Source organism: Neolamprologus brichardi, chromosome 10 (genome assembly GCF_056152115.1).
Source record: "Neolamprologus brichardi isolate AB-2024 chromosome 10, ASM5615211v1, whole genome shotgun sequence".
NCBI classification, from domain to species: domain Eukaryota; kingdom Metazoa; phylum Chordata; class Actinopteri; order Cichliformes; family Cichlidae; genus Neolamprologus; species Neolamprologus brichardi.
In genome coordinates, this window is record NC_142113.1 from 5,240,640 (window position 1) to 5,266,268 (window position 25,629).

Below are 25,629 nucleotides of genomic sequence, written 5' to 3' on the forward strand. Positions count from 1 at the left end.
ATGTCACCAATCTGCTGGCTAACATCGCCACACCTATGTGTCATTCAGATTAACCGATTAAACTAACCACATGTCTTCGGACTGTGGGAGAAACTCACGAAGACACGAGGAGAACAAACAAACAACTCACAGAAACGCCATGGCTGGATGATGGGGTACTTGATGATGATTCTGAGGTACTTCGTGCTGTGAGGCTGTGTGTGCTGCCCGCTTCTTAATATACTTGGTATTATTCTGAGTATAATTATGTTTTTGTTTATGTGGATATAGTACATTTGTATCATTCATTTACATTTTTTAACAAAATTTGTTTACATTTTTAGTAAGTGTGAGAAAAGAGTTTGATCAGAAGTTTACTTTGTTTTCCAAAAAAAACTTTTCTTTTTCTAATTGTACTGTCATGAACTTTAACATTAAACATTTTAAATATGAGATGCATCTTTTAAATGTGTTTTTAATATGTTAGTCTTAAAGTTTCTCACTGCTTTTTAAATTATTTCCCACACCTGTTTGTGTTCCTGCAAGCCTCAACTTTCTCTGCTTTTAAGATCTGGTTTCATATGGAATCATTTGAGTCCATCACTTTTTGTGTTAGTGATGCAATCTGTGAAAGGGATCATGACTCAAACAGTCAAGTATTGGTAGAGAGTGTTTGGTTCAGTTCTGATGGTCCGTGTTTATGACTGCATGCCTCAACTACAATGCAGTAGCTGTGTTAGCTATAAAAGGGATAGTTTGGAGGGGTATTACTGGTATACTGGTACTCATATAGCACCTTTCTACTCAGTTTAGCACTGAGAGAAATTTGTACTGCAAGTCTCATTCACCCATTAACACACTCTCATACAGAGTTTATCTATGCCAAGCACTCTGTTGGGAGAAATTGGGAGACAAAATTGCATTGTGAGCAACTCGGGAGTACACAAAGGAAGAGTCAGGGATCTAACCACCAAAGCAGACGAAGGAGAATCTAATGTAACTGCACCACGATTCAGTAGGTCAATATTTTTTTGCTTGGATTTGTTTGCTAAATTTTATTTCCAGTGTGAGAAAATGTGTCTCGCCTAATTCTTACAAATAAAAGAATGGTTTGTACTTTTATCCAAAGAGCAAGATTAATTTAACAATGAATTACATCACTTCTCAATTTTGGTAGATTCACTGTTGCCAAGGTATCTGTCTCATATCACAATAGGAAGAGGTTGGACTGGTACAGCCTGAATGAAACAGTATTGGGGCTTAGAAAAAACTTACTGGATAGAAACTACGCTTAGAAATGTACTAAATCGACTTGTGTAAGTATAATGATGATGCATTTCCATTAGTTTTTAATCCCCTCTGCTTTTGACTCATATTGACTGCATGTTGTACCAGCTTTAAGCACTAGAGGGCAGGAGTGCACAATTTGTAACATCCTTATGCAAACTAAGCTCATTGTGGTGTCTGGAATGACTGCAGTAACAATAAATCCACAAACACAAATCTTTTTGCAGTCTGTTTAAATGTTGTCGTTCACTCGTCTCTCCAATGAGTGGGGGGGAAAGGGAAAACCGGCTCCGGGATTTCCCTGGACCCGGTTCTCTAATGGCACCGCTAGAGGGCAAGGTTTAACCACAGCAGGACAGATAAACCTGAGAGCCCTCCTAAATTCTCAGGTTTTTGCAATTGAGCTCCTGATGTTTTGTGGCATTATTTAGTATTTAAAAAAATATTCATGTGAAAAATAAATCCTCATTGCAGGCATTTCATGTCTTTTTCACTCTCAGATTTGAACTCTTGATGGGAAATCCTCTAAAACCTAAAACATCAGTCACAGCAGTGTTTCAGATATGAAGTGAGTGGGAACAGTTATTAAATTGTGTGTGTGTGAGTGTGTGTGTTGCTTTATCTCATTATGAGGCTAACTGCCTAATTAGTTCTGGTGGCTTACAAAGACAGATTAAAATGATCCTCTTTTTGTGAATAGCTTTAGACTCCAACATGAAAATAGTCAAACAGCCCCCTTAAGGCTGAGAGATAGAAATGTTCTTTTAAAACAATGACTCATTTTTGACAACATTTTTCTTCTAAAATTGTCCTGCAACAGCATCACATGAATCGTGCGACTCCTTTTTGGACAAATGACTAAAAACTTTTAACAAGCTGAGGCCTCCTAGCTGTCATGGTGCGACTCAAACCAATTATTTCTGTGACGATGGGAGTGTGAGGTGCAGCTGTAGACCCTGCTCGGACATTGACACATCTTGCCAGCGTGTCCTTCTGTCACATCCTACTGTGATATTTTCTAAATGGCCAACTTCCCTCTGTCAAGTATCATTTTTTCCCCTCACTGTGGTGTCTGCTCTGCATACACTGAATGCAGCCTTGTCCTCTGAAAAGTCCCTGAAAACGCAGAATGTTTGAAGATATTAGAGAGAAATGAGGTGAAGACTGGGCGGATTAACCAGTTTAGGGGCAAAGCTTCTGCTGTGGGCAGAGGAACACCTGTGCTGTAGCTGACATTTATTTTAATAAAACATTATATAACAAATAAAGGTGTAAAAATTAAATTGATGTTGGCTCCTCCACAGCAGTTATGGATCCACACACTATAGGGCCACAGGAAGGGATCTCTCATTATTTATTCATTTTTCCCCTGCATTGGAAATTGTTCGATTTTTGTGGTCAGTAATTTGCTCTTGCATTAAATTTGCATTCAAATCTATGATGAACTCTCTGACCGTCAGCGTATTCAAACTGTGGAATGGTTGCCTCTTTCCTAATAAAAGTGGTCATTGCAAACTGAATATGTGGTCAAGGTGTGAGAAAGATGTGGTGTGGAAACAGCGGTAACATATGAATGTGTTTGAACGGCATCACCATTGTTGCCCAGGAATCCAAAGACTCCTACTGGGTCCCCGCCCTCTGGGCTTGTGCACCTGGAGGTGGTTGAGTCTTCACATCTGCTGGCAGTCATTCATCACCTCTGCTATTTAAGGCTGAAGAAATCCTCCAGTTGACACCAGATTGCACTAGCTGTGGTAGTGTGGTTCAGCTCCTCGTACTGGCCCGGTGTTCAAGTTTGCAGAAGCCCTGTGTCGAAGAGTGGCCGAGAGAGCATTGTGGCAAGATTCCCATGAGAGAGAGTCAGCGGACTTCCCTTTTGTTTGTCTCATTGTCTGAATACCTGTGACCTCGCTGTGTTCAAAAAAGCTGGTAAACTTCTATTCTGAGCCCAGCGATCGAGTCCAACTGTGAGAGCGAGGCCCGCCTCGAATAATATCGTAAAATATTTAAGATGCAAGTGAACAAATTATACAAGAAAGCGAAACAGGCATAAACCTGTGTGTGTGTTTCTGAACTCCTCACTTGTTTGGGTTGTAATCACACCGTGTAAAGGTCAGCCTGCTGGTTCTGAGAACAGATCTTCCTGCTGGTATAAATGAACCCCCAAAATGTAATCAAACTGCTGTTCCACTGACAATAAAACTGTAAGCAGCCATGTTTGTGGAACATGTTGAGTAGAGTTTTGTGCAGTGTGTCCTGCACACAGACGGCAAACAGAGCAAATCAGACACTTCAGGGTTATTTTTTTTTATTAGTTTTAGTGTGAAAGTGTCAGAAATGATTAGTAGTTACCTGCCTTTGTTTCACCGTGCTGACCAGAATGGCTACATTTCTCTGTGAGCTGTATTTTTAATGGAAGAACCATGTGGGACACACAAACAGTGTTTTAATATCTTAACCCATTCTCAGTTAATAGTAACACACTTACATCAGTTTGATGCTGCACACAGCAAATACCACCTACAGCTGTTTTTCTTCGTCTTAACAAAGAACATTAAGAACAAACTTTAAGGTTCACAAGTTTTAGTGAGTTCAGGTTTATTATCTAAATATTTAAAATGTATCACACACACACAAAACTAAAGATTTTTCCTTCATAATTCTTTCCTAGGTCTCGTGTACTTCTTCTTGTCATACTTCAATTTTAATTTGGTCCTCATTCATCATTTGATCCAAGTAAGATCTCTGCGTGTTTGCTAATAATTTTGAAAGACTAACTTAACACCATAATTTGCTGGTAGAGTTACCAGTACAACTAACCACAGATGTGTTTCATCCTATTAACTGTTAGATGAGTAACACTGACTCACATGCTGCGTGACTTTCAGAGCAGCGTTGTGTGCTTTGTTCAGTGAATGAGTGTGCTACATTTAATCATAATTTGAACACAGGGCTTGCTGCCTTCTTAAAAAGTAGGTATTTTTTCATCCTTCTGCCTGACGATAAAGCCAGCACTGATTGATTTTACTGTGAAATAAATCAAAGTGTTCAGTAGCTGTGATGCAAAGGACAATATATTATCCTCTCCAGGCTCATTGATTTTAGTGCTCTTTATCCAGGAACCTGCTGCCAGTTGGCACAGTCACCAGAAAGGAACAAGAAGGCTTTTTGCAGTGTGGAAAGTGGAAATGGCTTAACTCCCACTAATAGATTATGGCTTTAGATCAACAAAGAGCAGTCGGTGGGATATTGGATGGACCAATAGGATTTCTGTGAACAGTGGGGGGACTGTTGAACAGGCCAGGAGGATTGGAACAAGCAGTGAAATGACAAGACAGGCAGTGCAGATCTAGAATCCTCACTACACACACACCATAAATAGAAAAGACACTAAACACCTTTGTGATATTAGAAGTGAGTTTTATTAATCACAAATAGAGTGGTTCTAAAATGAACAAAAAATAACCCAAGCAGGCCCCAAAAAGACATTCTGCTGCGTGTACATTTGGATCAGAGGATCAGATGCGCTGTATATCAGTCTCCCAGCAGAGCTGGATCACTGGAACGCAGCCATCCTTAAACTGAAAGACAGCACAGAGTGAACCTGCCAGTATAACCTCCACCATCACTGCCTGCAAACAGCCTGCAGACACACTCGCTCAGGACTCCCTGTCGAGTCAGTGCAGGCCTGTGTAAAGACGCGATACAAGACTTCTTTGCTGTTTGTGAGCTTAACTGTCCATGAACTCTGGATTATAAACTTCACTTACATCTTGCAGAGTCCCAGCTCCTCTATCATTGAATGGGTCAGCTCTTAATTTCATCTTCCTTTCTTGTAGATTGGCGCCGTTCTTAACGCTACACAAGGTTGGCGTTCCCTGACACCAACTGCGCCCCCTCGTTTTTGTATAGGGTAAATGTTTAAACCCGGGATGTCGGACTCATTTTACATCAGGGGTCACACTTTGGTCTTAAGTGGACTAGACTAGTAAAAATTCCCTTTCTGTAAATGTAAGTAAGTGTAGCTGCACATTTAATCCCTGCAATATCTCAGTGTACAAAAAAGACGTGCAATTTCACCAGCACATCTCAGTTTTACTACATGATAAAGAAATGCTGCTGTGTAATAAAAACACATGCTAGCATGACTCTTTGGGCTTAAATTGTAAAAAAGCAAATGTGTAAAATGACCTTTGACCAGACTGAGGAGCAAGTTTTTGTTAATTCACAAAAAAATGTCCAGTTTTACTTACTTTACCATGGATACAGGCTTTTGTACTTTAGATAGTGGAAAAAAAGCAGTAACTTTTCTGTCATTTCATTATTTATTTATTACTTTGATGCAGTATGAAAGTTGTGAGGAGGTCTTCACCCCTAGGACAAGCTGCAAAATTTATGAAAATACATTTAAAAGTCCGAAATGTGTGAAAGATGTCCAGCGGGCCGGTCTTATGACCCCGAGTATGACACCCCTGGTTTAAACATAGTGTTGTGAAGACCTGAAACATTTCCCCGCCAGCACAGAGAATAAATAACATACACAAAATAAAAAGAAAAAAGTCAGTACTGACTAAATTGGTCTTTCAAATTTTCTTCAGGGATTTTATTTTGAAATACCAATCAGTGTTAGAAAACCTGGATAAAGACATTATAAACCAGAGCTCACAGAAACCGCCCTGCTGTGGGTTTCAATCTTATGTTTTCTTCTAATAGTGCTACACGTCTTTACTAAAAATAATTCCCACAATATAGAGGCACTATTATTTTTCACTTCAACGCGTCTACAGCTCCAAATCTATGTAAAAAGCTATTTACAAATTTGCAGATATGTAGGGGAGTGGAGACTTTTGGTGTCATCATTCCTCTCAAACGCCGCGCTTGTGGTTAAAGAAAAGGAAAAACACGAAGCCGTGACTGTACGGCAGAAGCTGGAGGTGGGACCGTGCACGTGAAACCGCACTAGTCTGAAGCCTGAAGGCACTTAAGAGGAATGAACTATGCACAAATGACGAGGTGAAATGTCTGATTCTCACCACACCGTGCAACTGCAGCAGGACTCATTTGTGACCTTATTTGGGCTAATAGTACACTTCCACAGTGGAACACGTTCGATTTAGTGTTGATGTGCAAATGACCGGCAGATCGTCTCTACCACGACTGATAATTGGTTAACATTTGACCGCATTTCCTCTGTTGAAAACCTCGAGCACAGCTGAACAAGAGATTCTTCTCATCTGCACGAAGGTTACGCGAACACTAACCGACATCAGCTGCCTTTAAAAGTCTGGTTAGAGAGCGAACACTGAGGGAGGGAACTGTTTGTTCTCAATGCTTTTAAAAAACTGCCTCAAGAAGCTCTCGCTCACGTGTTCCGAATGATCTGATAAAATGTTACCCTCCTTTCAGTCCTACACATGGAAAGAGTTTCATATCGCCTCAAACTGGAGTTTTGAAAACATTTTTTCACTTTACATGATTTTGCGAAAGAGAAAAAAAACAAAACAAACAAAAAACACCAAATAGCTATTTACAATTAGTACAAGCGTTAACCCTCCAGACCCCCGACGGCCGAATCTCACTGTAACACTGCTGTCAGCTCAGCTCTGCTCGCCATCAGCTTTGCTCAGAAAACCAAAAAGCTTCAACTGAAACCTGAAAGATTTCTTTTTCTCTCCAATTAAAACATCCAGTCGCTAAACCCAGGAATAAACCAGATGCAGGTCTGTCGTCGTGTCATGTGTTTCGCTCTGTTCTCCACCCGGCTTCAAATCTTGCTGAAAGGTCTGAGACGCAGAGCTTTGAGCCTGAACACGGTCTTTTATTCTAAATACTAAATCACTAGCGCATTTACTCTCTCTAAAATGTGCTTTTGCACATCTGGTGAAATCCAACACACAGTTGTGAGTAAGCCACTGGCTCACAGCTGGAACACAAAGCAGCTGTGCCATGTGTAGAAGTTAACTCTGTTCCAGCATGTGGTCTACCTCATGTTGTTGGGACTTTCAGTACCAGCTGAAGATTGAGTAGTTTAAATAACCCGCTAACAGCTTTGTCTTGATTATCAGCAGAAACTATTTACTTTGTCAACTGTCCACAATCATTCTTGTCTATCTTCTTTCGGGGTCTGGAAGGTTAACATACAAACCCTGTATTAATATTACTATGATTAATATAGTGAAGAAATCTACATATGTATGACAGCTACACTCGACAGCAACTTCAATATATACAAGATTAACAGCAAGCAGAGAAGGACACTTAAAATCAAGAAAACGCAGCACTGATCGTGTACAGTGTTTCACAGCATTTGACTGGCACTCTTCAAAGCATCTTACTAAGACTATCTACAAACATCAACATGGAAGTCTGTCATGACACAAGCTGGACAATCCCAGCCGACAAATTCAATATGTAAGACCGCCGATATGCTACTACGAGCCAATTCTCACTTGTTTCTTTCATCTGCAAAGGTGTAAATGCTTACAACTTTATGCAAAGGGGGTTGTGTTACATCATCTCTTTTAATCCCACCCCCGAAAACAAAAAAACCAAAACATGTTAGTCATTTACAAATACTTAAAAAAGTAAACCTTTATATATAGGCATTTTAAAATATATTCCATCAAAAATAGTCTGACAAATTTTAACAGTAGAAAAGAAATGTTATAGAAATGACAAAAGGTTTGAAACTGAATGCTGCCAGCAGACAGAGCTGTCACGATAGACTGACTGTTCTACTGGACACAACAAACACGTGACTCCTGCTCGCCGCCTGCTTTAGAGTTTAAAACCATGCAATCACTGTAACTGAAGAACGCCAGAATTTAGCAAAAGAACTCGGTTGAAGATAATAAAGTTAAATGAATCTCAGTCCCTATGCGCATACTATTTTTTTTTTTTTTTTTTTTACACATTATTGTCATATGAAATCCCACCACATTTGGCAAGCTTGTGTAATTGGATTTCAGGCATGCTGAGAGCTCGGTGCACGAACTGCGGCAGCTCCGTGGTCGGGCAGTGTGGAGGGCAGACCCGTGTGTCACAGCTTTCACTCAGCACGACAGCCCCCGTCGTCTTTTTCAGATCACAAACGATGACTTGTGTCGGAAATCCCCCTGCAGACAACGCGCAGGAAACAACTCATCATTATTACATTATCACACGGCGCCAGAGCGCCATTCTTTCCACGCTTCTCCTCTCAGATCTTAACCCTTTAAGAGCTACCATAGAACCAAGTCCGCCAGAGCTTATATTATATTTTTACATGCTGTGAAGCCATTTTTGGGAGCATTTCAAGTTGCTATACATCAATACAACCATTACAGCCTAAATTATAATAATATATCTGCATTAAGTGCACAGTAATTACATAAATTGCAAAAAAGTGCAATAAACTACATAAAAAATTGAAAATCGTTTTTGTTTTTTTAACATATATTTCTAGTTAGAGAAATTTAAGAGGCTTATCCCTCAAAACTGTAAATACAAAAAAGTTGCACAAAATAGTTTCCCACCACAGGAAATTTATTTTGAGTGTCTTCATAGTTTTATTTTTGAAATACACCAATTTTTATACACTGCAGGAAAAACGAAAATAAATATTATAATGCAAATTTGCAAAAAAGCAGCATATGCATCAAAATAAACTATTTCCAGCAGTGCAATATGAGTCCTAAGCATCCCAGAAACGACTCAGAAAGTCATAAAGTCAAACATAACTTTTAAAAACACCAGTATAGGCTCATGAGGCCCTGATGGTAAAAAACTACATTTCCGCGAAAATGACGTCACTTCTGGTTTCGGGCAGGTCATGCGATAGTTCGCGCTGACGTCTATTCCAACGTAGGAATTGTTATGAACAGCTGATCTGATCGGCAAAGCGTGTTTCTGGAATATTATGTTTTTGTTGCTACAAGTGCTTTTTATGCAGTTTTTGCAAAGCTATATGTGGAAGGAAACTGTGACCGAGGACAAGCTGATGGCATAAGATGTAAGTACAACTCCTCCGGTTTCATATGCAAAAAAATTATTGCGCTAGCTCACGTGGTTGCAGAGCTACCGGGATTTAAAAGTAGTTGCGCAAAACGGAGCGTGCTGCTCTGACCGGTTTTAAAGGGTTAATGTCCAGGCTTTCTGCAAGTTCGAGATTTTTTGGACTTTTTTAGTGCTGCATAATAGAAAAACAACATTCTGCCAGCTGAGGGGAATTTAGTGAGACAGGTGTCGGAAAACAAACTCTTTTAGTCGACTACGACATCAGCGCTGCCTGCCGTGAAATGATGGCTCTCATTGTTTCCAGCAGACTCCCGTGTTCAGTGTTGCTGAGCCGATACCTCATACAGAGTCTGAATTTAACTTTGCAAAGGTTCTTCAAAAAGTAATATGATGAGGGGCAGAGAGGGAGAGAGGCCCTGTTTTCTCTGTTACAGGCAGCAACACGATGCTAAATATTTGGGTGGCTGTTGCTTTCAGACCTGTGCAGACCTGGAGACTAAATACAGCAGCGTAGTCACCGCTGTCAGCATGCAGCACACTGTAGTTACAGTTACAGGCGAGTCCTTCAAATGAAAGCTTTGAGAAAGCATAAGTAGTAATACTTTCATTTCTTTTCTCCAATCTTTGAATTTAATTGATGAATGAATTAGTGACAGAAACAAAGTTTGTCTTTGGACACTTTTTTACTCATTTTCTGTCCTAAAAATACAAACGGCCACACAGCCAGACGATCTACTAACCTCATCCTCCGTCCTGACGTAGTCCACTCCATCTCCTTTAGCTGGAACTTTGTAACTAAAACACACAAAGCACATCCGGTTTTTGGGCGACATGTGGAAGTGGTGCTGGTTACAGTTACATTAGTAGTCTGGAATCTTACTTGTTCCCCGTCTGCTGTTGGCTGGAGAAGTAGCCTTGTTTGTAAGCACAGCAGATGCCCACCGTTATACATAAGAGCACAACGACCACCACCAGCACTCCCAGGATGATCCCCACTATGTCAATATCATCTGTGGAGTTCAAATGCGAGTAAAAACTTAAACACTGACGTTTGGATTCCTTTCAACAAATCTAGTACGATCTGCATTCAATAAACACAACAGATTTATTTCCAAAGGAAACATGCATACTTACACACTTCCATCTTCTGGGGTGCACACTGAGTGTGCCCTGCATCATTCTTCGCTCGACAATAGTACTCGCCTGCGTCTTCTTTCCTGACTGAAATGAACTTCTGTGTGAGACAAAAGACAAACCTCTGCTTAATGCAAACTCCCTAAGTGAAGCTCATAGTCTTTTTTTATGCAGACGTTTAACAACATCCTGAATTCTTCTAATTAATATAATAGATAAATATAGGTGAGTGGAACTACGCACAGGCAGGATGCAGACGCTGTTACAGAGGGAAACAACTGTAGTGACCGTTACTGTGAGCAGAGGGGACAGACAGGTAGAGATTTGCATTGTGCAAATACAGAGACGGTGCCATGAGCATGTGAAGAGATGCATGATAGGAAAATTAAACAGACTGCTGTCTGCTGCGCACTTTGGATTCAGCGAAGGAGGAAGTTACAGCTACATCTTACACATATATATAAAACATTCACCTCGTCATACAAGTGAAACTTTGCATTTAAAAATGAGCAGTGCTGGTCAAGTTACTTGAAAAAAGTAATCAGTAACTAATTACTGATTACTTCCCCAAAAAAGTAATCCCGTTACTTTACTGATTACTTATTTTCAAAGGTAATTACTTAGTTACTTAGTTACTTTTTAAAAACACGATTTACAACCTGAATAGGTGATAAAGTGATAGATCTTTCAGCCCAATTCTACTTTTTCTGCATAATCATACAAAATGTAATCAAATGGAAAAGTCTCTTTTTAAAACTTGTTTTATTAGTTTTAATCTTTTAACTTTATGCATCAAGCAAAAATTTAATTATATGCAACATTCTCTGACTGGAAGAAATTAGTTTAACATTTAAACCTATTTTCTTCACATTCCAGCACATACAATATATATTTTTTGTGTGTTTACACTCAGTCTTTCAAATAGATGCAAGTAAAACACAGCAGAAAATAAATAAAATCAAAGACTAGCGGTCCTTTTGCTCTATTTTCACCTGTAAAGCAGGAGTGGGGTAGGCGGAGGTTTACCCTGGTGCAGGTGTGCAGCGGTCAGTGGAAGAATCTGCAAGTTTCTCTGTGAATTTCCCGTTACGTCATAGCTACTGGGAGCTTGTTTTAGGGTTTTTTTTCGCAGTAAAAAGAAGTTTTCTTCCCACGCACAACGGACACTAATGTTTTTGTCACTTTTTATGGAATCAAACTCAAAGTAAGGTCAGTACTTCCACGCTTTAAACGCTGCACGCTCATACTCTCTCTGCACTCGATATATGATCCATTGTTGATCTGCACACAGCTGTTGTCACGAACGTCGCACTCGCTTACGTCGCACTCGCTTACGTCGCACTCGCTTACGTCGCACTCGCTTACGTCGCACTCGCTTACGTCGCACTCGCTTACGTCGCACTCGCTTACGTCGCACTCGCTTACGTCGCACTCGCTTACGTCGCACTCGCTTACGTCACTGTCATGAGACATTCTCGCAAAAAACTCACGGTTTTAGTAACGCAGTAACGCAGCGTTCCTACGGGAAAGTAACGGTAATCTAATTACAGTTTTTGCGATAGTAATCCTTTACTTTTACTTACTTAAAAAAAGTAATCAGACTACAGTAACGCTTTACAAGTAACGCGTTACTGCCCATCTCTGAAAATGACTGGGCTTCTTTTGGATGACATTCAGACTATCATCAGTGTGTGGTAACTGCATGGACATTCATGCCCCTCAAGTTATTCTAAACATTAAAATGATCAAATAAATGTAAACACACTGACATCAGTGATTTCAAAGTGAACCGTAAAGTAAAATAAAAGCATCTGTTGAGTTCGTGCCCACCTCTCACACACTTATAACGGTAAGAATAATTCTCAGACAAATTGTCATCTTCATACAGTTACCGTCACCCATTTTCCAAGTGTTAAAAAAGCCCGAACGTCAGTACAGGTGTTAACATTGCAGTTGGATTAGGTGTCTAAATACGTCGAGAGTGCAGGAAATGATCATGATGACATGATCCAAATATTTAAAATCAAACTTGGACTGAATTTAAATAAAACTGTTTAAGAGATTAAGGTATTTTAACCTGTAAATATTAAAGAGTTTTACAAAGAGTTTCCAGCTTTTTAAAGAGAATAAAGCTGACACTCCCCTTCTAAACTATTTCACCAGTTCCAATCTCTGCATCAGTTGGCTGCCATTCCTCTCCCATGTGGAAATAGCAAAGGAGTGATTACTGTGTTTACAGGGAGCGCTCTAAAAATAACGAGATAAGAACAGTAGAAAAAAACATTCCTTAAACCTCCTTAGTTTACAGCACTGTCGTCCAGCACGTTCACTTAAAGACAAACGGTGAGCGTGTGTCACATCTTCGCTGTGCTGTAAAGCAAGAGAGAATAGAGGAATGTGCAAACGAGGACAGCAGATTCCCCTCATGGCTCAAGCCCTCTCACGCCATCAACTGTCTCCCCAAAATATCTGCCTCCACCCCTGGGCGTCAGGCCACCGTCCCTGCTGCCCCGCCCTTGGCCGCTCATATCTGCCCTTGTCCGAGCACACGCACACACGAGTACTAACCAGAGTTCCTGTTTCTGTACTGAGCGTGTATGAGGAGTTGAAGAACTTGACGCTGGTCTTTGGGTCGTCGGGGATCTCCTCCATGTTCTTGAACCACTGGTACTGAGACTTGGGGAAGCCCTCCTCCTCCACGCAGCTCAGCTCAGCCGACTTCCCCAAAGGCACCGATTTCGGGACGCTGCACTTTGGCACGACTGGCTTCACTGTGGGGAAACAGAACATACGATGACTGTCGCTGTAGCGACTGTTTGCACAGATGGGCTTTTCTGCTCCGTAAACAAACGGGGAGAAATAAACCAACACAATCGACACGCCGCTGCCGGCTTTATGACTCTGAAGGTTAATGTCACCCTGACCCCGATGTTTGACTGGACTGCCAGGATTGACAGGGAGTGGACGGGAACGTGATTTTCGCTCCATGCCAGAAAACGCCACCAAAACACGCGGCGCTTGCTTTCTTTAGCACTGCAATTCCGAGCAGATGCAGTTTCAGAGGTTTCCTTTTATAACCTAGAACACGCCTTTGCAGCTGGGCAGGTCTGGTCACAACGCATCCTCACATGTATGCCAAAGGGTTGGTGCAACCTATAACACGGTTTCATCTTACAGCATCCGACGTGCGAATCGTTGAGCAAGGTCTGTCCTTTTGAGGGCGCAATAATGACTTGCTTTCTGTGTTTAGAAGCATTTTCTGTCAGTTATCAGTAAGAGAGAGAGTGATCAGTGGCACAGGTTAAAGTACCTCTTACAACCAGGTCAATCAGAATCTCATCAAAGGCCTTTTGGTCTTCTGCAGCAGTGACCTCACATCGATACTTGGCTGTGTCTGATCTCGTGGCGTTGGTTATCAGTAACGTGGCAGGTTCTCTGATCACGGCTCTGTTCTCAAGGTCACCTGCCAGAAGAAAAACACAGCAAAGGTGAATATTTGAAAATATGTAACATATAGAAACTATACACAGACTACTTCATGTATTACCATAGATCTTCTTGTCAAAGTAGACATAGCTTGGCCCCCCGCTTGTTATCTTCTTCCATTCAATTCTGGGATTGATTGTGGAAATAGACTCAATCACACACGATAGCTCAACTTCTGTAAGCAGAGAAACAGGAAGTGATACAAGGACATTAATTCAAGATCGATGACTGGTTTGTAGTTTTTTGAGGGTCGTCGGTCTCGAGCTCTTACTGTCAAACTCATTTGTCCACGGCGAGGCATCATTTGTCTTCAGCACGACTGCCAACACGCTCAGGTAGCCTGCAAAGCAAGATGAAGACGGCAACATAACTCTCCAGACTCACAATACCAGCTGATGCTGGGCTTGTTTTTAACACTCCACTCATCTTAAATTTCACTGACACAATAAAAGGGAACTTAAATGTCAATTCCTACAAAACGGTGATGATCTAAACATAGAGGCGCTATTTGCCCTCGTTCTGTTAATATCTTCCCTTTTTAGTTGTATTGGTTAAACCACTGTGTGTGTGTGTGGGTGTGCTGTTTCTATGCACAGTGCGGGGAGGCATGTGCCCTTTTCAGGGCAACCTCACCAAACCAGTAGGTCAACAGCTTGCTGAGCCCTCCTCTCTCCCTCTATCCATGCTTCTACCTTCCTCTCTCTCTGAGCCCGATGCTGCCAGTGTTGGACTAAAAGTGCAAACAATGGGCCATGGATGAATCATCTCGACAGCCTTTGGTCAGCAAATTAATTCACACAAAGTCATTTCCATGTCAAAGTTAACTTACCAGCCTGCTCATCAACACTCGCAGGGAGATAAAATGATGGCCTGGCTCATGGATGCAGAGTCACCAATAATCTATTTTTACTAAATTTGTTTATTGAACAAACACTATCGAGATGCTGCAATCATATCTAGTACTCTGGCTCACAGTAAACAGGCTACATAGAGTCCAGACATACAGTTGTGGTTATATACTCTAATAGGCATGAATATCCTGGTAATTTGGGCTTTTAATGATTTCTTTGAATTGTTCTGTTTTCTTCCAGGATGGAATGATTATACAGCTTTAATGGCTTTAAAAAATAAGATTTGGTTGCACAGGTTTGAATTTATTTTGGATTTTCTCAAATATACAGAATGGCCAAAGTATACAGAGGCTCAAATATAGGCCTACATGCCTACTAATATTTTGTTAAATGTCCCTCAGTATGTTGTAGCTTTTTTCTGGCCTAATTCTAGCTGGATATTTGGTCACTCTTCTTCGGCAGAATTGGTAGCACTCATTTAAATTGGTTGGTTTTCTGGTACGGACCTGGCTTTTAAGTGTAGTCCAGGCATTCTGGAAACTTAATGGTATCCATTCCAAAAGCAGTTTTGGGATTACTGTACAGCTGGAAGTGCCAGCTGTTACCAAGTTTCACCGGCACAAAACAGTCCCGAGGTATGATGCACAGTGTTTGAAATCCTCATCTTTATGGAGGATGTGGCTCAGCTCATAGAGTGGGTCATCTACTAGTCGGAAGGGCGGTGGATTGATCGTTATATAAAAGTGCTTATAGATCAAAGTACTGTAAAAATGTGTGTGATTGGCTAAGTATTAGTAGAAAGTGCTTCGAGTGTGCAAACGTACACTGAAAGGTGCAACGTTACAACTTTATTAGACCACTTTTCACAAAAAACACAAATATTTTACAAATCTGTTAAAAACTTGTGGAAAACTAAAAATGACTGCACTAACATGTTTTTCTACACAAATTTGAGCCGTCACGCACGACTTCTCTGATAAGTCTGAAATCAACACAACAATATTTAGACTTACTGCTTGTCTATTACGGCACGGTGAGGAAGCCAAATGCAGCTCCCAGTCTCTCCGCCCAATCCCCTGTTTAAAGTATTTTTAAACCCACACCTAAAAGTTGCAGAAAATATTTACAGTTGGTGCAGTCTGTTACTAATTAGTGGTGGAAAGGGTGTTGGGCCTCTCAATCAAAGAAACCTGCTCAAACAGGGATAACGTGACCTCCACCAGCTGTCATCTGGATGCACAGCAGTGTGTAGGGTCACCTGCTAAAGCAGACAGGATAAGCTGATTAGCCCACAGTCTTCCCGGAGATCATAACAAGACGACAGCTTGTTTTTAGCTGCTGACTGTTATAAAACCTTGTCAAAAAAACGGTTGCACCCATGTGTGACAATAAGCTTAATTCTAGGAGTCACGTTTTGTGCACCAGGCTCACACTGAGACTAAATATGGCTATTTTAGCATCGAGTACCATTATAGGCTACTAATTTTGCATAGCCAGGCTACGCTCATCATATGAAATTTTACACAAAAACCAGGATGATAACAGACGGTTCTTTAATTAGAAAACACTGTTTCAAACACTCCTTCACTCACATATTTGAACTGCTTTGAATTCAGCTTCAGGGTGCTGCTTTACAACTTACCCTGACCTCTTGGTGGAAAAATAAAGCAGAAAGGATGTCAAATGCATGCAGACTCACATTCGAAGCTATTTGAAGGAAAATGTTCAGCAGTACAACGGCGCTCTGGACTGTAATAAATATTAAATAAATACAGAGACATATTTGATTTTTTTGCTTGTGTTACACAGCAACACAGAAGGCAAAGTTTGGTCCCAAGTGGGACAGAGTTGTCTTCACAACACCAAATGAAAAAAAGTTTCCTACAGCTCCAGAAAGTATGACTGAGAACTTGAACAAAGAGCAGCACAAGAGCAGAATTAGAGTATGCACTTTTTCACAGAAATGTGGTGATCCAGTGAAAGCATGTCGCCTCTTTAACTTGTACTCCACCGCGCTGCGTGCATAAAAAGGCTGTGTGCAGAGCAGAAATGCTTTCCAGCCTCCACAGTTACTGAGAGCTCCTCGTACCCGAGCTCGGCTCTTGGTATTTCATTTGATGAAGAATCACTGAAGGGTAATCTTTGCTTTACATGTGCAGTGCAACGATGACTGAATCCACAGCTTCTTCATTCATGCATGCACTATATTTACTGACAAAAGTTTGTCCACGTGATGGAATGCCACTGCTTAATTCTGGTTTTAAATTTCAACTGCACTGCAAACTGCATAACCTAATACTGAATCCAAGCATGCCAGAGTGGCAAGAGTCTCTGACGACGGTGTGTTGTAATAAAACCAGAAGTTCTTTGTGAATGATTGAAATTAAGTTATTTAGTTCTGCGACTTTCCATTAAACACAGCATTCAGTTTCATCTACAGTTAGAAAGAGGCAATGAAGTCCCCTCCATTCCCTGACCTCCTCCTTATTTCAGACAGTATTAGTGCAGATTAGGTTCCTAAGTGAGCTTGACGTAGAGATAAAAAGCTTGAGAGGTCTTCTGTGGAAACAGCTGTCCAAGAATGCATATTAAACCCCCACTCAAACAGGCTGGCCTCTAATATAACGTAGGGTAGAGACCCTCCAATAATACAGATGAGCAACCAAACTGCTTCCTATCAGCAAGAACGTCACAGGTTTTGACCCCAGAATAAAATAAAAGCCGAACAGTCCAACAACTGCTTTCTATCCTTTCAGCAAAGACTGCATCTTTCCCGGCTCTGTAACAGCGAGCCACAGCTGGACTGGCTAGCAAAGTATCAGGAACTGCTGACTGGGTGTTATGAGAGCGGTGTTTCCCATCTCTGCTCCAGCCTGTCTGACACATCCTTCCCTGATCATGCCAAACTCATCCTGTCTGTCTTCTGCCATCCCCGAATAGCCTCTCAGGTCTTCTTCTACTCTCCTGCATCAATAAAGCCAGTGATAATTACTTAGTTAGAGGTTCAGGTCATCATCATGAAAATGGGACGCAACTCTTACTCTATGTGTTATAGCTAAGCAGTGTATGACCGGGTCCGGGCGTAAGCTGGCTGTAATGTCAATTCTTAGCTTTTAAACCATGCAGGTGCTCAGTGACCTACATATGCAATTATTTTCTTTTTTGCTTCTTGGTTGGACACAGCTGTGAGAGATCAGGGAATCTGCAAATCTGCATCAAAGTTTTTTTCTTTTAATCTTCCTTGCTGCCTCCATGATGGGTGGAGGGTTTTCTCTATAATCTTGGTGTAAAGCCCTCATAAACCCCACCCCAGGTTTTACATCACTGAATAATACAATAGGCACAGAGGAGTTGGTTATTCCTTGATAAAAAAAAAACCCCTCCATTCTTTCAGTGGTTTCCCCTGGGACGCCGCGCTTGTTTCCTGTACCGCTGCTCTGTAAATCCGGCGAGATGAGGCCGGTAGCATAAATAGAAAGATTCAATTAGGCAACCGGTGATATTCCCCGTGGAACATCTCTACCTCGTGCCCTTGGAGAATATTCCCACACCCTTTGGAAGCTCAAACATCAAAGTACGCACACCCAGTTTTGCATACTATCAACAGTTGCTGTTTGGAAAGTCTTCACCTGCTTGAGTTGCACTGATCCTCTCAGCCAACTCTGACTGTCTACAAGCAAACGGGACACCCAAGAAGCTTTTAATATTATACGTTATATGGAATCTTTAGCAGAAAAGAAGGACCCTCCTCCTCCTTTCACAGCCTGTCACCAACCACTGACTTCTCCAAGGCTGTATGATGAGCATTACTAACATTACTATAGTGTCACACATTTTCCGTTCTGCTTTAAAGACACCAAAGACCAGCTTTACAGCCTTTCCACACAGACGCAGGATGAGCACGTGCATTCGAACACGTGTAGAAGCACAGAATGGTTAAACGAACACACATCAAATGTCGCATAGCTACTGTTACATGAACAACATGACCTACATACCGCTATGTATACCGCTAATAGGTGTTCAGCATCTTGATTCCAATTTAAACATAGGTAAACAAGCTAACCAATGAAGTAAACAACAACATCCCTACTGAAGAGTACGAGTGTGCGGTGGTGGAGAAATGAAGCATGTAAGTGACACGAGAACCAAACTCCTGTTCCCACAGTGTCCCCTCACAGCGACACTGCCTTTTAATGTGCAGGCCTTTTGACGTTTTAACCAAATCTTAACACTGTTTACATCTTTGGCAAAGACATGTTTGCCTTTTTTCCCCTTTTTTGTCATGAAACTTTTTTCTTGAATTGGATCAGCACAAATAAACCTTTTTAAAATAATTTCTAAAATTACAGAAATTACTTTATCATAATAAAGTCACGCATCAAGTGATGCTCCTTATGGCTCCGTCACGCTAGATTAAAAAGATGACAACTGATCGTTGTCTGGTGATTGCATTGATTTTTATTCATATTTGGTGGCTGATTTCAAGTAGTTGAAGTGATTAACTCAACCAGTGGGCAACCACTTTTGATTGCAGGCTGACTGCACAGGTGGGAGGTATCAAGTCTCCTAACGATCGCGCTTGAAGATTGGTGAAATTTTGGAAACAGCTGCAGTCTCCTAATTTTTAAAAGAAGACAGACTGCCAGTACATTGCAATCAATCTGAGTCAGGCTATGCTGATGAGCATAAGTTGTCTGCAATGCATCTCTTTGCAGTAAAGGATTTATATATATATATATATATATATATTTAATATAATATTATATATATATATATATATATATATATATATTTAATATAATATTAAATATATATATATATATATATATATATATATATATATTTAATATAATATTAAATATATATATATATATATTTAATATAATATTAAATATATATATATATATATATATATATATATATAATTTATATATTTTTATTTTATATAAAAGCAAGGCCGTCCTGCAACTAGTCAATTTTTTTTCTCTCAGTCAGAGCTTCACATCTTTGAGGCTCTGGCTCGACACTGAACTTTAGTAGTTAACGTAAATTTCTGTTTAATGTGAATTTGTGTGTGAGCATAAAGAGCAACAAATTTGTAACATTAAGCATTTTGCAGATTTCCTATTTCTAGACAGGCTGTACATGTTTGCCAACTTGTTTTATTTCTGTTTTATGACACATTAACGTTGCTTTAACTGACTGAGCGTGACAGACCTCCTCCCTTGGCAACAAGATATTGCACATGGTCTAGTTTTGCCTAATGTGACTGTAGCATTAGAGAGCCAAATAAAGACATGCCCTTCACAATTAACACCGTGCAAAGACAGTTCTGATTCTGGTTTTACTGAAGCATCACTTTAAGGAGTTTCTGTTGGAATTTCTTTGCAGAAAGCGCCCAGTAACCCAGTTTATATTCTCATGCAAACTGGGTTACTGGTTTTGGCACATGACCGGCACATTTGTGGTCAGTGTGCATAAAAGTTCAACGTAAGCTCCGAGCAGGATCAGGTCAAACCAGGGAAGAGTGACATTTTTAAAGTGTTGAAAGGAATAAAACATAAAACCACACCATGACATTTAGAGGACACAGGAGGAGTTATACCGATGTCACCATAAGGGACAACTTACTACTAAAAGTAAAACAAACACAATACATACTATAGTCTGTAGTCACAGATTTGTGTTATTTTGCACCTTTACATTGTTATTTGTTATACAACTTATATATCGTACCCAGTAGTTCTATGAGAGTTATAAGACTGTAAACAGTAATATTTCTCAGTCCATAGCTCTTTAAGCTATGGACTGAGACACCGGTGCCCTGACAGGAAGTAAGCACCAAGCTGAACAGTGTATTGCTGAATCTCTCATGTTGTGCATACTCTGCCCTGAGGAGATGCTAATTTTCATTTGATAAAAGTCTATGATTTCAGCTGGGACACAAAGCCTGACAAATTAATTCATAAGAGCATCGCATATTACCATAAGCTTCTTTCTCAGAGACGATTACAGCTCGATCCTAGACAAAGCATGCTCTGCTGCTCCAGTTCCCATAGCAATATTGCTGATATTTCCATAGTAACTGGATTCTGTTTCTGTCTTAGTCGCTGTCTCCCTCCCGTCACCGACTGATGACCAGTGCTTGACAGGATCCCACCTGTTTTGGTAGCTGTGGGAGAAAGTGACTAAACAGATCTCAGAAACTTTCTTACAAGGGAAAGGTTTTAGGGCTGCTGGCACGAACCATGACCCCAGGTTGTATTGTCACAGCTGTGGCCATCCAACAGGGCTGGTGTGCCACATAAACCTTATCCTCAGCCACTGGTGTCTATGTGTGCTGTGAGCTCTGAAAAAACATGTGGACATTATAGAGGAATAACTCCTAAAATGTTGCATCGCTGTGTAATCTCATTGTTCGATCATTTGGGAAAATCAGTTTCTATCGACTGGAGAGAACCTATTTCTTTCAACAGTCTTTCACTGACTGATGTCTGTTCCTCTGAGCAGGACATACAACAATGCGATACGACACGCGGCCTGTTTTTCTCCTGCCGAGCTTGTAAATACATCAATATTCACTTAATCTACTGTATTACTGTCAGACTTATCTATGTGTGCTATACAGTCCTGTGTAAAACTAAGTACACCCAATAATTCAATAGCTTGTTGAACACCTTTGGGAGCAATAATTTGAAGTAATTATTTTCATTATGATGACGTGTCCATGGTGTACCCTGCCTCTCGCACTAACACAGCTGGGATAGGCTGCAGTCCCCCCCACGACCCTGAAAAGCATAAGGGAAAGAGAATGGATGGATTTTCAGTATGACTTTATCAGTCTCTCAGTGGGAATTTTGGTCCACCATTCTTCAGTTCTTTGAGGTTTGTGACCATTTGTTTATGTTTATATCTCCTGATAGGGCTGCACGATTAATCGTTAGAAAATCGCGATCTCAATTCATACTTATGTGCGATCTCATTTCCAAATGACAACGATTTAAAAAAAACAACAAAAAAAACAAAACAAAAAAAAGACGACGACGATTGTACCGCATTTTGATCCGGGACGTAATCTGCATGAAAACAAGCGCTCACTCTTCCTGCTCAACAAATGACAAGGGCGGAGCCTTATACCACGTGATACAGAAGCTGGCTGCTAAAATTGGCAGGGAAAAAACAACGGAGAGCACGTCAGGGATGACGAGAAAGTGACAGGAGAAAATCCGTCCCGGACGACCACCCAAACATCAATAACGGGAACCTTATACAGCGCTTCCCTATACACGTCGAACTCCCGCAGGCACGAAGAAATTACGGAGGCTATTACTTATCACCTGACCAAAGATATGGCTCCATCAACACTGTGCAAAACGAGGGATTTAGGAAAATGATCAACACCCTAGACAAACGCTACACAGTGCCGTCCCACAACTATTTTTCTATTGTTGCACTACCTGCTCTATACACGCAGTGTCGAGCAACGGTGGAGACGGAAGTTCAAGCAGTACAACATTTTGCGGCAACGACAAAACGTGAGACATTTGTTGTTTTTATGTTTATTTATTGTTTTTATGTTCAGTCTCAACTGTTACGAAGTTGATGTGCAGTTAATAAGTGCAATAAATATTTATACTGGAAAAGAAAATCGTGAGAGAATCGTGATCTCAATTCTAAGCAAAAAAATCGTGATTCTCATTTTATGCAAAATCGTGCAGCCCTATCTCATGGTCTCAGAATTTCAGTCAGGTTCCGGTTCGGACTGTGATTCGACCACTGCAACATGTTGATTCTTCTGATTTACAGCAATTCTGCTGTAGATTAGCTGGTTTGGTTCGGACCATTGTTCTGTTGCGTGACCTAATTTCAGCCAGGCTTTAGCTGTTGGACAGATGGCCTCATGTTTCACTCTAGAATACTTTGCTATACAGACGAGTTCATGGTGACTGGGAGGCACCCGTGTCCCATCATCAGCCTCTCCCTCCTGTGTGTTGAGGATCTCGTGAGAATTAACGGATTTACGAATGCAAAAAAATACCATCGGATTTTGATCTATAATACCATGTGGAAGTGTCTGATTGAAAATGATCCTAAACACACCACCAGTAAAATCATACATGGACAGAAAAACACACAGTGGAACGTGATCAGTCATGGACTGGCCTCCCCAGAGCCCAGACCACTCTGTGGATCCACTGTGACAGACTGGATCACTAACTTTACGTTATGTAATGTTGTTTGGGTGATTTGATGTGCTTCTGGTAGGGTTCTGTGAAAAAAAAACAAGGCAATTTAACAGACTGCTAGCAGTTAAGCTAAGATGCGCCACAGCATAGTGGTTTACACAACCGCCCAATAACAGGAGCTCCTTCGTTTGATCCCAGAAAGAGACACAAATGTGACAGGAAGGAAAAATCTGACAAATCAAATATGTTTTCATCCCACTGTGGTGACCCATTATGATTAAGAGAGCTGCTCAAAGTAGTTTTAATTTCACATTTAAATGTGAAAGCTACAGCCAACAACTAACTTAGCTCTGTTAAACAATAAAATAGAATCTGCTCAGTAAATAACACTGAATACAATATTGCATTCATATAAACTCATCATTCTTCATTATTTGTGCTAAGCTAGCTTTTCACGTTTATCATATAGACATCCGAACAGTAAGAAACTAAGTTCCTTTACAGGACAGCACATAAATCGGCTGAACTGTTCCTTTAAGGTAAAGTCCTCTTCAGACTTTCCAGTATTTTCAATCAGCCCAGTTACAGTGGCTTGTACTGTGGCCAAGTGGCACTGAGCCTGCAGAATCATAATGTTCAGAGATGAAAGTGTCCAGGCCAAGAGTGTGTACAGAATGCTAAGCGGTCTGGACACAATCAGTTTTAATAAGCACAGGAGCAAACAGATGAAAGCAAAGAGCAGGAAGCGGAGGTGAGGGAGATGCATGCTTATCCATCTACGTTTGTGGGTATAGATAAAAAGAAAAAAAAGTTAACTTAAAAGGGTCGTCCTTATTTCCTAAAACGATGCATTTAAATCAAATAAAGCCAGAAATCCTGACGGTTACACTAAGTCACCCTCTAGCCTGCTCATCCTGGACTAAGAGCGATGTTTCAGACAAGCTTTTTATTTCCACCAACTATTCGACCCCCGGTGAATAAACTCATTCTGTCTGACTAAAAGCTCAAAGAGATTATATCTTTTCCAGGTGCACACAAACATGGTTTACTTTTCCCTACAAGGACTTGTATACTAATTTGTTCCGCATTTACATACGAGGCTGCTGCGAGCCATGGTCTACAAGTCCGACTAGGTCTCGTGTTGGTGAGCCCTCTGATCTAGGAGGGTCAAAGACTCGGCCTGAGCCAATGAGAGGACGGAGGGGGTGAGGAACGGGGAGGAACCGATGGTGTCACTGAATGCCTGGGAACCTGTCACTTTGTGTCAGTGTTAATGTCTACATCTGGCCTGCTCTCACTTTAACCTCAAGCTAAGTATGACTGGCTCACAGGACTGGGCCAGAGTGGAGGAAAAGCAACTTTTTCTCCTCCACCTTACAGTGCCTTTCACTTGCCACTATGGCAGTCGCTGCAATGAATGCTCCGCATTAAGGGATTCAAGACCAGTTTAGGAAACATGGACACATTTAAGACGACTCACATTATCCTCACATTACCACCCTTTAAATCTCTTTCAACTTTTAATAGCTTTTAGAAGACTCGGGTCTCACCTTTCAATCTCTCATAAGAGAATCCCACCTGGCAAAATTAGTATTTAGAACTTCCAAGCAATGCTTACGTTTGAGTGAAATGTAAAAAAACATATTTTTTCCAGTCTTATAAAAACATCCTTGTAAAATCAGCATTTTACATTCTGTTTTCATCATTTCTAAGTCCCTAAGAGCAGAGGCATGCAGTGACTTTTACACAAAAGCAAGCAGAGACCCCTCCCAGACCCCTTCCTCTATTTAAGACACGTCACGTCTATTTAAAACACACTGTTTTGTGCTGCCTGTTTTTTATTCTTTTAAATATGCTGACAGTCTCCTGCACCTTGCTGAACTGTACATGGATGTCTTTCTGTTTTTGCGCTTCTTCTTTGTCTAAGAACTGTAAAATATTAATACTTAGTCCTTTTTCATCACATGTTGCACAGTACGTACATTTATGTGGGACTATACCACCAAAATATGAGATGTGCACTCCAGATTTTAGAGCTCTTTGTGAGCTCAACAGTTCTCGATAGAACTTGCGAATGCTGAATCTAAAACTTTCAACGTTTAAAAAACATCTAGGTGTAATAGGACGTCTCAGAAATGGTCTTCTTAGACAGTTATGTTCCAGCAGAACTGCGAAAGACGTCAAATCAGTGCAAAATGGTTCGCTGGATTAGAAAGAAGCCTCTTACATCATGTCCTCTAAACAATCTGATAACACGCCTTTTCACTTATCAAGGCTACTGAGAAGTCCACCAAATTGTCTTCTCAGCAACTTTTTGCTGGACCCATCTTGGGCTACATTGGATCAAATCTCATGGATTAAGCACGGCCCAATTTTCAGTGACTATTTTTGGACTAAATAAAGGCCACGACTGACTGACCACATTAAGCCGAGAAAACAACATCCATGGACGTCTGGTGCTTGGGGGAACTTAACTTGATCCGTTTCCTATGCAGCCCTTTTGTTCCCATTAAAAACAGGATTTTTAGCCAGTGTGTCTATGATTTAACCTTTCTGATAAATTGCAGGAGAATATAAGCTGACACAAAGGTACTGACAACAGCACTGTACTTATTTCTCTCCTTTAAAGATATAAATCAGTCATATAGAAAATGTCAAGATATATAACAGACTCATGATTCTGTAGAATAACCTGTCCAATGACTCAT

At 40.7% G+C, this 25,629-nt stretch overlaps 1 protein-coding gene across 1 annotated transcript in view; it reads right to left on the minus strand.

Annotated features, from left to right (window-relative positions):
• Nucleotides 1-4,665: 4,665 nt before the first annotated feature.
• Nucleotides 4,666-25,629, minus strand: part of jam3b (junctional adhesion molecule 3b) — a 41,864-nt gene continuing 20,900 nt past the window's right edge. The window contains exons 2-9 of the mRNA XM_087847105.1: nt 14,153-14,221; nt 13,943-14,056; nt 13,706-13,858; nt 12,964-13,166; nt 10,396-10,495; nt 10,142-10,271; nt 10,002-10,056; nt 4,666-8,381 (exon numbers count right to left, since the gene is read on the minus strand). Of these exons, the coding sequence (XP_087703231.1) occupies nt 8,346-8,381; nt 10,002-10,056; nt 10,142-10,271; nt 10,396-10,495; nt 12,964-13,166; nt 13,706-13,858; nt 13,943-14,056; nt 14,153-14,221 (860 nt within the window). The 3' untranslated portion in view covers nt 4,666-8,345. The remainder of the gene's footprint in view (nt 8,382-10,001; nt 10,057-10,141; nt 10,272-10,395; nt 10,496-12,963; nt 13,167-13,705; nt 13,859-13,942; nt 14,057-14,152; nt 14,222-25,629) is intronic.